Below are 12,901 nucleotides of genomic sequence, written 5' to 3'. Positions count from 1 at the left end.
CTATATACGTTGCCTGCCATATATGTGCCTAACATGCCGCTACAGCAATTGTGCCTTGAGAAGCACTGCATGCAGTCGCTATAGATAACCGAACAGTCGAGCCGACCGACCCGTACACGAAGAATTGGCAATCAATGAAAGGCGTTGCCCCACCCACCCACCCACTGCCGAGATCTGGCGCCGATACGCGCGTTTATTTCTTGCTGTTCCCCCGGCCATGCTGGTGCGCAGACTGCGTGTCTCCTCCTCACACGGAGCTGGCATCCAAAGTTGTCCTGGCGAGGCGCGCGCACGCGAGACCACTTTGCCCATTAACTGCACGAGTGCCTTAATCGGCAAAGGGTGGCTCTGACTGCTACATGCATAGGGCGGCAATGGACACATCGAAACATGCACTTCCATCGACCAATGTGACTCAATGAACCTGCGCTCCAAGAAACTAGAAAAAAGGCGTTTTTTTTTTTCTTTCTCCTATATGTACGAGACGCATCTCTATGCGTTTTCAAATAAAGGAAATGCGTGCCATGCCTCAAGCATTAATGCTCATAATTTTCCGCGTAACATACGGTGAAATTTATTTCTGATTTTGTCAGCAGCCACTGGGCGAGAGAGAGAAAGAAGTTTAATGACACGAAATGCCGAGAGGTCGGCCTGGGCGAAACTGTTAGAAACATGCGGGCTTCTGTTAAGCCGCACTACAGAGTACGGCTCGCTTTCGTCTTTTTTGTCCAGAAAAAACGAAATATTGACAGGTCCTTCAGCATTTGAGCATATTGAGCAGCCAGTCGTGTGCATTTGCGGGCTTCATGCACGCTCGGAAAAACACTTTAACGTAGTACGTATTGAGTAATACAAAGCATGTATTGGGGGTTTTTCATGTCGCTCTACAATTTTCGCATTGACACTGTTAATCTAATTATAATATTTGGGAAGTTGATCAATTAATTAGGACCAATCATCTAATGCGGTAGAATTAATATATAGTTTGAGTATCTCGAAGCGACGGCAAACAACGTTACCTTGGTTCTGCCCAGCTGCGCGGCAGTTGCATATTTTTAAGGTCTGGCTAAAGTTAGCTGGGACACCCTCTATATACGTATGTTCCACAGTTGAAACGCGACAGCTTGTTGACACTCGATATGAATTGAAATTTGATTTCATTTCAGTACCGTAAAATCATTGTACTGTAAAATTATGCTGCCGTAGTATATATAGTTAAAACTGCACTCTAGACACGGTTGTAGCTATAGGGTAATGTTGCAGATAGGGTAATATTCAATGCAGTTCTTGACATATGACTGAATATATAACTGCCGTGGTGTGCAGGGAAAGTACGTGCGCCTGGCGGACCTCGCACACTCTTGGAAAGGTGTCAATGTTTCCGAATTTGTCCGCGCTCGGATAGCACGTGGGCTTATCAGCGGTGCATTGCTGCCAAATATTACGTTTTCTTTAATTTATTTTTTTCGCAGCGGCCGGAAACGACCATTGGTAACATTTGCATACGCGGAAATTAGCAATTTTTTTTCTTGCAATATTTGCTACACATGTTCTTGAGCGGTCCACGAACTTCGAGCATGGGGCGAGCGTATGCCGTTTACTAGCCAACAAGTATTGCGTATCTGTCGGGCGTCAGCCAATCGGAGCCAGGAGCGTTTGCGTCGTCTGCTCTCTCTCTCTCTCTGCCTCTTCTCCCACTCCTTAATCGCGCGCACGCGCGCGCGATTGGCAGGATGGTCGCCTGATGCTGTCACAAGCAGTGACGTCACTCATGAATGGGCGTCTACTATGGGCTTGACAGCTGCGCTCTTCGGTTGTTCAGTTTCGCTTTTCTGTGTAGAACTGGCCGGAATTAATTGCGCTCTAAAAATTAGTAGCGCCAACATTTTTTTTTTAATTTCCGGAAATGGTTATGAACTCCTCGGACGGCCCGCTTCAAGTCTTTGTTTGGTACCAATCTCAAGGTGATATTGTTTAGAAAGTTAGGTAATCGAATTTGCATTGTTACTTGTATAATTACTACATTGAATCACCTTAATATGTGTGCCGCTACGGTAAAGGTTATCTAGATGAAATAATTTAATTAGCTTTCCTAAATTTAAAGGGGCCCTGAAACACTTTTTGAACATAGCAAGATAACGTTGCCGATCTGTTTGTTAACGAGGCTCCTGTGAACATGTGAGCCCAATATTATTACACTGCATGCCGCAGGAAATTTACGAACTCGTGTCAAAAGCAGTGAAAAATCGCTTGCTCTAGCTTCCGAAATGTCGTCATGCAGCGTCATAGCAAGCAGCTGGACCCACAACAGCTATTGGCTGATGGTGATAGCGAGGTCATCCTCAGTAATACAATTATTGTTCAATTGAGTTAAATAAATGAAAATATATGTCTGCGACCTCAATAAGACAGAAAAACCATTTCAACTATGCATTGCCGCTCTAAACACGACAGTTGCGCTTTGCTGCGTCTGCTTCGCGTGGCGTCCGAGATGAAAAGTGTGGCGTAGATACCGCGGCCGCCACGGGTTGCCGCCACGAGCGCGTCTCGCGTTCATAGAGTTTCCTATAATAACTATTGTATGGAACTCTGTGCTCTCCTCGTGGCCTCCGAGATCCTCGCAGGACATTCTCGCGTTCAACCTTTTATAGGCATAGAGTTTCCTACAAAATTACTAGAGGGAACTGTGGCGCTAGTGTCTACGTGAGCTACAATGAGAGCGGTTGTCCCAGCATGGGAATTATGGGAAGTACATGGATTTGCCTAAACTTCGTCCTTTTGACTTCAAACGGCTTTGTGACTTTGTAAACTCATCATTTTCAACAGTTTATTGCGTAATAAATAATTAAATAAACATCATTAAAATTGCCCGACGGCAGGATTCGAACACAGGGACTCTAGTACAGAAGCCTGATATTGAAACCATTAAGCCACGGATGCATGTATCGACAAGCGAATGAAACGCACTTATGAACTTATCGCGGGCATGCCAGTGCTTTGAGACGCTAGAGACGCTTGGCGCGTTTCGATTTGGGCACATAGACAAGCTCAATCGTTGCAATTAATAGCAATTGCACGCGTTCCCGGTGTCTTCTGCACTTCGAAGAATATAGATTGCGCTGAAATATACGACAATAAGATTTATATAGCGTAATATACAAAGCCACAAAAACGTCTGAATCCATAAGCACGAAGATCAGACAAATCCATGTACTTCCCATCATTCCCATGGTAGGACAACGACTGCAGCGCCAGAGTTCCCTCTAGTAATTTTGTAGGAAACTCTATGTTTATAGGGGCCATCAAAGCGTTGCTCCCCTGCGTCCTCTCGCCCTCTCCCCTGTGTAGCTTCCAGCGCGCTAGCGAAACGAAAGGAGACGGAAAGCCGCCGATCGGTCCGATGACTGCGTTCAACTTCGCTGGTGGAGGTCCGTGAGGCGACGTAATTTAATACGGTGATGTCATGCCACGATTCGTTAGAAAAGTGTTTCAGGACGCCTTTAAGGAATTTCGAACGCATTTCGTGAAAAACGCGGTGTAATGTTCGCGAGCTGTCCGCGCTTAGGGAAAACGCTGACAGTGAGACTATATAGTTAACTACGACGATTACTGTACTTTGAACTGCTTCATTTCAGTACACTGTCTTCTCAAAAGCGCATATGCACGGACGCGTTACTCTGACAGAAACCACGAAAGACAGGCACTGAAACGTAATTTAAGAGTGTTGTCGAACACCCGTAGTGACACGCAGATACGTCTATTACAGCCTCAGTCAAGAAAGTGTTTACCTTGTCAAATAAAACCATTGAAACGCTCTCGTAAATAAGCTGGCACGCGCAGCCATGTGCGTTTTAAGGATCAATGCTTAATTGCTTCCTGTACAGTAACCGATACACCCTGGATACGATCACTGTGTATTTTAGTTTGCTGCAGTGTATAATTAAACGCACTGATTTTATCCTTAAAATGAATAGCATTTGAATCATGTCCTGGCCTGCCTATCCTATTCCTTTCCCTCCTCTCCCTACTTTGATGTTCGTGACTTCACGTTTGTACCAACTACAGACCGTAACTATACGTGCTTCCAAATCACGCGGGCCGTGTACATTTCACAGCTCCCATTCGCTCGCACCGTATACTGGGCCCTAACCTGCCCTTGGAACGATATGACCAAATCGTTGCGCGTACCCTGTCTTCGCTGGAGTAGGAGCTCTCTTGCGCTGAGCAGATGCTGCCGCTTAAGATGAAATCCAAAAGGGAGCCGGTGTCTTCCGTCGCCGCACGGCCAGCCATACACTCAGCCGCACACGCCACGTGGTGCAGCGTTGCTTGCAGTGTATGTGTACTCTAGCTTCTTTGTCTTCTGCCCCGGGGAGGGGGGACTCTTTTCGCGCCTCTGCCTTTCGACGCGTTGACGCCAATTCAATCGCGCCGAACCAGAGCTTGTGTACTGTACGTGCTCCCTGCCGCGATGGCTTCGCCGTTGCGCACGACCTATCGCAGCTTAATTGTGCCTTTGCGGGCACGCGTATCTTTGTCCATAGTATAGTAGTAAACCTTATTTATAGACGTTGTGAGTATTTTATCTAGTGAACGTCCATGCAAATGCGTTACAACGCTTCGTTGGCTATTTTCGCATATGTGAGCAGAAATAAGCAAGATGCCTAAAATAAATAAAGAAGAAGGAAAGCGGAACTTGTAAAGCTGTCGTACGTCTCTGTCGTTACCATTTTTGCTGGCGCTTGTTCGAACAGATGTACGCGATTGGCGCCTGGAGCATACATATATATCGACCTATGTTTTTATTCGAACTTTGAAGGATTTGTTCTGCGCTGTTCTCGCCGGTCCGCGTCCGTCATCTACGTTTGCCTGTTATTTCGTACATAAAATAATAAATAAAGTAATGAAAATCGTCGAGTGTGCACCTGTCGTATAGAAGCGAGTGAGCCACTGCGGAGGCGTGGACTAGTTTTACTGCTTGTCGGCTATGAAATGAACACACGAAACATGGCAATCATTATGCCAAGCGTTTTATTTAATCATGCGGACAAAGAAAAAAAAAGAAATAAAAAGATCTTATTGTTGTCCATTAAGCGTTTACCCCGAGTTATAACAGAAAAAGAAATTTTCAGGGGCGCTGTTGAAAGGTGAAATTACATGTTAAAACTGGAGTTATTCTTGCGATATTTCAATTTTCTTTTAATGTTGTCGGAATAACGGTTTAAGTCTCTGTATGTGCTCTGCTGTGCTGCTTTCTTGAAGAGAATCGAAGAATACTATTTTAGTAAATTATTTATGTCATTATGGAGGCTTGCCAGTATTTTGATTGCGGATTCGGGGTCCAGAACCTTCGTTTAATGCAAAAAAAAAGGAAACGAGAAGAAGGAAAGAAGGGCAAAAACTATAGGTCACAGATTTGACGCACTCCTTCACCTCCAGTGATAGAGCTATTCTGGACAGGGGTAATACATACGCTATCGATTCGCTTCCAATGCACTTTTCACATTTCGTCAGTGGTCCGAGCAACGCTCCGCGTAATTTTATTTGTCACCAGGGTTGGCGGGTCGTGAGCGATGGATGATAATAGGGTGAAATGAATCATTACGTTACATATACAGGGTCCTCAATATTTGGCTGCGCGTGTTCAAAAAAAAAAAAATATGTTAGAACGATCGCATTTTGGCGTTGACTTCGTTTAATATGACACTTGACACGATTAGTCGTCTGCTTTTTAAGACAAAATTGAGAAACTGTTTTCATCTATGGCAAAAATGGCGTCTGAAAAGTCTGCAGAGACTTGTTTTGTCACCTGCCGTCATCTGCAAAAAGTAGCGTTTCAGGGAGGTGAGGTTTTTTAGCGCACGAAAAGGGACGAAGGACAGTGGCAAGACGCGGACTGTCACTGTCCTTCGTCCCTTTTCGTGCGCTAAAAAACCTCAGTTATGAACCAACACGCCCTAACCTACGCTCTTTCAAGTTTCAGGGAGGGCTGCCGCGTGTTACCCGCTCCTGGAACAGACGCCTGCCCTCCCTGAAACGCTGCTTTCTGCAGATGACGACAGGTGGCGAAACAAGTTTATGCTGGTACCGTCGCGGCAGTTGGTTGGTTCTTTATTCTATGGTCGCATCCCCATAAGCGCAGGCAAATTTCTACTTTCTTGTCAGAAACCAAGCAATTAACTGCGCCAGGTGTTATACTAAACGAAGTCGACGCCAAAATGTGATCGTTCTGCAAAATTTGGTGGGGGGGGGGGGGTGGTATGCAACCCTAGGTAACTTCTATTCAAATGAGGGGGGGGGGGGTACTTTACTATTAAAAATGTGAATAACGTCCACCATTCGCCATAAAAATACGTAAACCCACAAAAGAGAAATTAAATAAGGTGTATTTTACAGGTACGCCTGTGCGATGCACCTTTCCTTTACTTGGCAAACAAGGAACTACGTCAAATCGACTTGCGCAGGAAGAACACTGCCAAGAACAAGAAGCGAAAGTGTAAAATAAAGATTAATTTAGTAGAATACAACTAAAAAATAACAGCAGTTTGCAACCAAGGCACACAAAACGCGCGGAGTTGCGTTACTTCGCCAGCCAATCACAGAAGCAAACAAAATCGTCGTCTTACTTGATACCTCCAGAGCGTCTGCTGTTCTTGAAGAGTCTTTTCATTGGCGGAAGCAATAAGGAGTGCAACAAACATGGGCAAAGTGTATGGAGTCTGAGCATTTCACTCTTCAAAAGTCTGCGGTGCCATTCATTTCACTGCTGAACCCTCTTTATTCATGAAACTGAAATGAAACTTGACAATAAATAGTTGCAGCAAAGCAAGCATGTTAATTCAGTTCAATAAAGAATTAAGTTTCGGCCATTCCACTATAATAGGCGAGGCAAAATATATAAAATTAAGCGCTAATAATTTTATTTTGTGGTTACCGCCTTACTTGTCCTGCGCTTTTCGATTTTTTTCCTTTTGTATACTGACGCATTCTCATTGATACGTATAGTTATGCAGCAAATGAGCCATAATCGTTTCCTTGTGATCAGAGCATGCAAACGCAAATGTGTTGATATATATATATATATATATATATATATATATATGCTAACACGACAACAGTACTTTTGGGGATCGAGTCTACTAGTAGGTACTCTTTCTGCATAGTCGTTCATGCTAATAAATAATTTTTTATTAATATTGTAATAAGGTAAAATTAAGAAACAGTGCACTTATTGATCGTGAAGATATAAAAAAACTGGCTGTGGCTTAGCTAAGGTTAAGCCCAGGATGCGAAGCATACAGCCTTTATTTTAACGCGACAGCGTTAAGGAGCTCGTGTCGCACAAAAGCCGGTGTCGTCGGCGTCGGCTCAGGCGTGCGTCGCTTGCCCAGGCGCACATTTCGTTGTCGCCCCGGACGCTGCGTTGCTCGACGCTCACCGCGTCCGATGCGGGGCGCGTAGTCGCCTAGTCGCTGCGCCGTAGCCCATTGTCTTACACCCCTTGGCGGGTCGACGGGAACGCTGTCGCGTTCCACTATTGAAGGCGAAGCTTAAGCGTCCGCTTTGCAGCTGTTATGACGTCATATGGTAGCTACGCGGCCGCGCGCGGCGCAGCAAGGAAGAGCGTGGTTGTGCGGAGTATGCTTCGCATGAAAGATATTCGTTTCAAACGTGATTCATTTGACAAAGACGCATTAGTTACCGTATAGTTCTTCAACAAAACTGTATCCAGCAAAATAAAGGAATAAAACAATCAAATAAACAAGGAATAAACGACACGTCTGAAGTCACGCGTAAATCCGCGCGAAAAGCCTGTTTCTAGCGGTGGTAACTATTGAGCCTTCCTCCGTGCTATTGAGTGTGATTGTGATTGAGTGTGAGTGTGATTGAAGATCTGTCTGGTGTACGGCACTACGATGAAGAGCTCTTTCTCAAACGTTACAGACGTAAAAATACAGTTTGAATGCACGCGAAGCCCGCTACGGCGGAGCGGAGAAATGATTAGCTCAGATTACTCCTGCTGCCACCTGACGCAAAGCGGCGGCAACTCGAGAGCCGTCTCAAATCTCGATTCTTGCTCCGTGATCTCGACTCAAGCGGTCATCTATTGGGCCACCACTGAGCAAATGTATGGGCTTCACGGAGCGTTTGCTTGCCAAGGCAGCGACTTTTTCCTTCCTCCATGCCTGCAAACATACGGTGAGCAATGATGTAGAGGCTAATGGCCTTCGAGATTGGTATGTACGCGCGATGGAGATTTCGGAAGCCATGCGAGATAGCTCCTGGCAGTAGTTCAGCCTGGTTCTGCCAGCCATATATGGCGTTCGCGACACTATTTAAGAGTAGAAGAGAGCAGGGCAGCTGGTTTTCCTTCCTCCATGGGTTTCCCGCTCATGCGACAGGCTTCTGTCTGCCCTACGCATTACATGCCCGCCCAACTCCACTTTTTTAAATGTGTCAGCATGTCTATGCTTACTCAACAAGAAAACCACCCCTCATGGCCCCTCCATGTAATGGCCTGCCGTGTGAACCCCTCTCCTGTTTTCTCCTCTCCACCAGGGTTGGTTGCGAGCGCTAGTTGCGGCGGCTGCTCCAAACTTGAATCACGTTTTCCTGCCTCTGAGATCATAGCGGTGTTTGTTGCAATCACGGAGGCAGGGCCCGCGGTCTCTCGTCAAGCCATTGGTCGCAACGCTACTAGATACTTTTCAGTTGTGAAACTCCGCCTGGGAGCGGCGCGAGAAGGTGACCCTCTGCCGTCTCCTCTCGCGAGGTGGCGCTGCCGCCATGGTTGGCCCGATTGGCTGCGGAAGCTTCCCAAAGCAGCAGCGCGCCGCCGACTCAATGCCACAATTTTTTTTTGTTTGCTGCACTTCGTGGCGCTAAATATTCAAAGAATAGCCTTTTTACATTGTGCACTCTGTAAAAAGCAGCTAATAGGCGAATGAATAGGAGAGTGAGGATTTTCGTTAGTGGAATGTTTTATGTACACATGAAAAAAAGAATAGGACCAGTACAACGCCGGATTGATGAATCTAAGCATTATGCATCGATATTCACAAAAGACGCGCTTTCTTGGTTGCTACAGCTACCTTATGACTGCTTTCTAGTCGAAAGTTTGCATCCCTGAAGTAAAACTGCATCCGCATAACAATGAAGAAATTCAGTACTTCGCACGTGAACGCGAACATATGCGCTGCACAACCAAGAAGAGGGAGGCAGCACCCCTCTAGATAATCTAAAACCTTCCAAAATATCTCTCCGCAAAGGCCTGCCTCATCCAGGGAAGCCGACACACTTTTGTTAGCAGTCTTCATAGAGCCCAGTATCTTTGACATCGGGTGCTTTAAAGGGACACTAAAGGGAAACAATAAATCAGTTTACACTAATAAAGCATTGTTTCAGAACAGTACAGGCAGTCATTTCAAGAAAATAGTTTGAATATTAGATGAGAAAACGAAGGTCCAAGTATCAGTATTTGAATTTCGCGCCGAAACGCCAGCGCCGGTACGTCAGCGTGACGTCAGGGATTCCAAAGTTTGTTTTCGCATTTGGGCCGCGTTGGCTGAATGAAGGTTCCCGAAACTTGGCATGTTTAATATTTGGTTCCTTTAGAACACAATGTAGTCAATCTGTACCGCTATATATAATTAGTAGGCCCTAGAAGATGCCATCAAAATCCATGACGTCACAGCCCCCAGGTGCGGGAACTTAAGTAGGCGTCGCCACCCGTATTTCGTTCTTGCGCTTTTTCTGGCTTACCAAACGTCTTATCGTTGTAAGAGTGGTGTTTTTGGTGTTGTAGAACGGTGATTTACTGATGCAGAAGAAATCACTTTTCACTTTAGTGTCCCTTTAAGGAACCTTGCTTGAGACTTCTGCACTCAAGTAACTGTCACAGCCAACTGCTGGGGTTTCAAAGCTTATGTCCGTTATGCATAGATCCCATGGGGCACCCTTTGTGACTTTACGAATAACATATCCACACAGATAATAAACAACATTGTCCCCCATGTTCATTGCTCATTGCTATGCTCATTGCAAGCACATTCTGGTGAGCTGCTTCGCTCCAGGCAACTTATCAACGTCGCCTCAATGGCATTGCGAAGACTACTTTTTTTACTTGCAGGCTTCTCTCGTCTGCTTGAATGTGTCACTGATACTGACGAGCACAGGTCCTGGCACACCGTCCACACTACCACGTAGCGCTGTTTTAACAGGTGTATACAGGTTTAGAAGGCGGAATATCTGCGTGAAGTTGGTTATAGTAGGATGGAACTCATCTCAACCGAAGGAACGCACTAGTCTAATGGATTGCTGAAAGAAACGTGAGAGGGAATTTCCTAGCAAACAGTGCAATCTGAATGTAGTCACAACAAATGTGAACAGTGTGTCTTACCTCCAGTGGATCTTGATGTAACTTGGCTGTCGAAACATAGAGCACACCTGGACGCGGCAGATCATCGACAATGTCTAAAGTCTACATCAGAGTTACTCGCAGTGACTTTGTCGTTTGTTGTGGTGCAAAAACCTTCAGGTTCTTTTGAATTGCATTCTGTTCTGTCACGTTCAGCAGTTCCAAAAAATATTTGATGACCTGACATGATTAGTGTAACAATTTTATATCCCTTAGGAAATGCGCACGAAGTTCAAAGGCGGTGGTCTGATAAACTATGTTGACGTAGAATGCTCGCCGACATTTAATAACACACAAAAAAACAGGAGCGAGAACAGACAAAATGATAGGAAGAGCGCTGCGCCCTCCCTAGCTATCACTTTGTCTCGTTCTCGTGTTTTTTCTTGTTTCATTGCCGTTTCATTGTTCCATTGCAGGTATGTTTGCTCACAAGGCGTGCAGCATTTTCCTGGCACACAAATAAGAAACAAGAGCAAAACGTGGCACGCTTCTGCACGCATCGGCGTCTCTGTCCACCCGCACAAACGTTGTTCGCACCACCCGCCTTCGGGCCGACAGTGTCGCGCGCGCCACCCCGCGGGCGCGACAGAAAGGGGCCAGGTGCCGCGGCGGAGTTTGACAACTGAAAGTAATCTAGTAACGTTGATTGGTCGAGCGCACGTCAACCTAGCAATCGTCACACCCTCCGCAACAGAAAGTGGGGTCGGCAGCGAGCGCCGTCTATCCGCGACTACACTGAACTATACAGGATCCTCCGCTTTAATGGGAAATCTGGCGACGCGGCAGGCCATGGCCTCCTTTGGCCATAGAGTTTCTCACTATAACACCTAGAGGGTAATCTGGCGCCACCGTCTATGGGAGTTTCTTAAGGGGGCACCGTGCCGTCATGGGAATGACGGGATATGTGTCTGCGAGGCTCGTGTTGGCTGGTGTTGTAAGAGGCTTCGTCTAAAACGTGGATATGGCTACGCAAATAACGCGTTCTCAAAGTAAAATTTTCATAAAATGTTTCCATTCACGCATATTACATCTTTACTCACCCACGATGCATGACCAAGCGAAGAAAAGCCAGAACAGACGACCAACTGTTTCAAAGCGAGCGCGAACCTTGTCGTCTGTCCTCCAACTTTAGCGGCCCGCTGATACTTTTTACGTAACATGTAGTCGTACACACAATAACAAGTTCTCATAGTTATACAAAACATGTTTTCGCGTAATAATAAAGCTAAAACAGCTTTTCACGTGCTGTTCTAGTAGAAAATGAATCATTGTGACAGACGGAACGGTACTTGCCAAGCGCGTCTCTACGAGAACGATGCCAATCCGAATCCACAATATACCGGCATTCCCATGCATACCACTAAAGCCCCTCAATCTCCCAAAGTAGCGCCATTCACTTCTCTCCTCCTCCGCTCGGCGCGGCCTCGACGGTGGCGCCGCCGGCAGTGGGCCTGCCGTAGCAGACGACGGCTAACACGCTACGGGAGGAAATCCGCGGAAAAGTTCGTTCGAGTCCTGCGGAGCAGTTTTTTCAATCTAGATCTTGCTTTGTCAGTCGGTAACTGGCCTTAAGAATGTCGTGTCGGATTTGCGGAAGAAATAGAGAAAAGCACCATTATTCAAGGCGTATTTAATGCGTAAAGCGCTCGCACGTTGAAAGTTCGTGTTGCTGAAACACGACACAAGCACGCGGTGTGCTCAGACACGCGAGTAATTACCAGAGTTTCAGGTTTTGACAGCGGGAAAGTATGTGCACGTGGTTTCGTAGGTTAATTTACGTACCTGCAGGATGCTTTTGTTCGGCCGGCGCGTGAGAGATTCCGACTGTCTGCGGTCAGCAATGCCTGGCAGCAGGGCCGTTTCTGTTCCGCGCCTTTTACAGATGTACGTAGCTCATGCACAGGTTGTGGTGGCCATGAGCAACGTTTTCACACATAGGCGTTATAGATAATTTTAACAACTTACCAGCATATGAAATCGTTATTTATTTATTACAGTGCAAATGGTTAGAATTTGACAGAAAAGAAAGAAGGAACTTGATGGGACAACTGGAAAGAGGTTCAGAAAATAATTATCCCCCTCCCTCATTGGCACCAGCAACACTTTTGTTGAAGTGCTAATTTTATCTCTGTATACTACGTGCGTCTGTATTCTTTTGCGTTGTAAGTTTTCACAAGGAAGCAGTGTTGCGTTAACTGGAACAGTCAAGGCACACAAGACAGAAGAAAAGTTGATTCTTGGGTTTTACATCCCAACACCACGATCTCATAAGGCACGCCATAATGGGGGCTCTGGATTAATTTTTTTTTGCAGCTGGGGTTCTTTAACGCACCCCCAATGCACTGGACACGGGCCCGTTTTGACACGGGCGTCAAAAGAAGTGGTTGGAGGAGCCGTGTCACTTCACAAAGCCGCGCGTTCTTTGCCACTTGCTCGAAGTCAGCCCGCCCGATCTTGTGAATCCACACTTTTCTTCGTTTTGCG

At 46.0% G+C, this 12,901-nt stretch overlaps 2 protein-coding genes across 5 annotated transcripts in view; one reads left to right on the top strand and one right to left on the bottom strand.

Annotated features, from left to right (window-relative positions):
- Positions 1-4,308, bottom strand: part of Zw (glucose-6-phosphate 1-dehydrogenase Zw) — a 50,170-nt gene extending 45,862 nt beyond the window's left edge. The window contains exon 1 of the mRNA XM_065437492.1: positions 4,189-4,308. Within this exon, the coding sequence (XP_065293564.1) occupies positions 4,189-4,293 (105 nt within the window). The 5' untranslated portion in view covers positions 4,294-4,308. The remainder of the gene's footprint in view (positions 1-4,188) is intronic.
- Positions 1-12,901, top strand: part of LOC135906217 (condensin-2 complex subunit D3-L-like) — a 58,503-nt gene that overhangs the window by 21,960 nt on the left and 23,642 nt on the right. For 2 of the 4 annotated variants that reach the window (XM_065437488.1, XM_065437487.1), the window contains exon 1: positions 8,088-8,199. The exons of the other annotated variants lie outside the window; for them this stretch is intronic. In XM_065437488.1, coding sequence (XP_065293560.1) covers positions 8,131-8,199 — 69 coding nt within the window. In that variant the 5' untranslated portion in view covers positions 8,088-8,130. Of the gene's footprint in view, positions 1-8,087; positions 8,200-12,901 lie in introns of those variants that run through there. 4 annotated transcript variants of the gene reach the window in all.

The sequence above is a fragment of the Dermacentor albipictus genome, chromosome 5, assembly GCF_038994185.2.
Source record: "Dermacentor albipictus isolate Rhodes 1998 colony chromosome 5, USDA_Dalb.pri_finalv2, whole genome shotgun sequence".
NCBI lineage: Eukaryota > Metazoa > Arthropoda > Arachnida > Ixodida > Ixodidae > Dermacentor > Dermacentor albipictus.
This window is presented reverse-complemented; position numbering and strand designations above follow the sequence as displayed.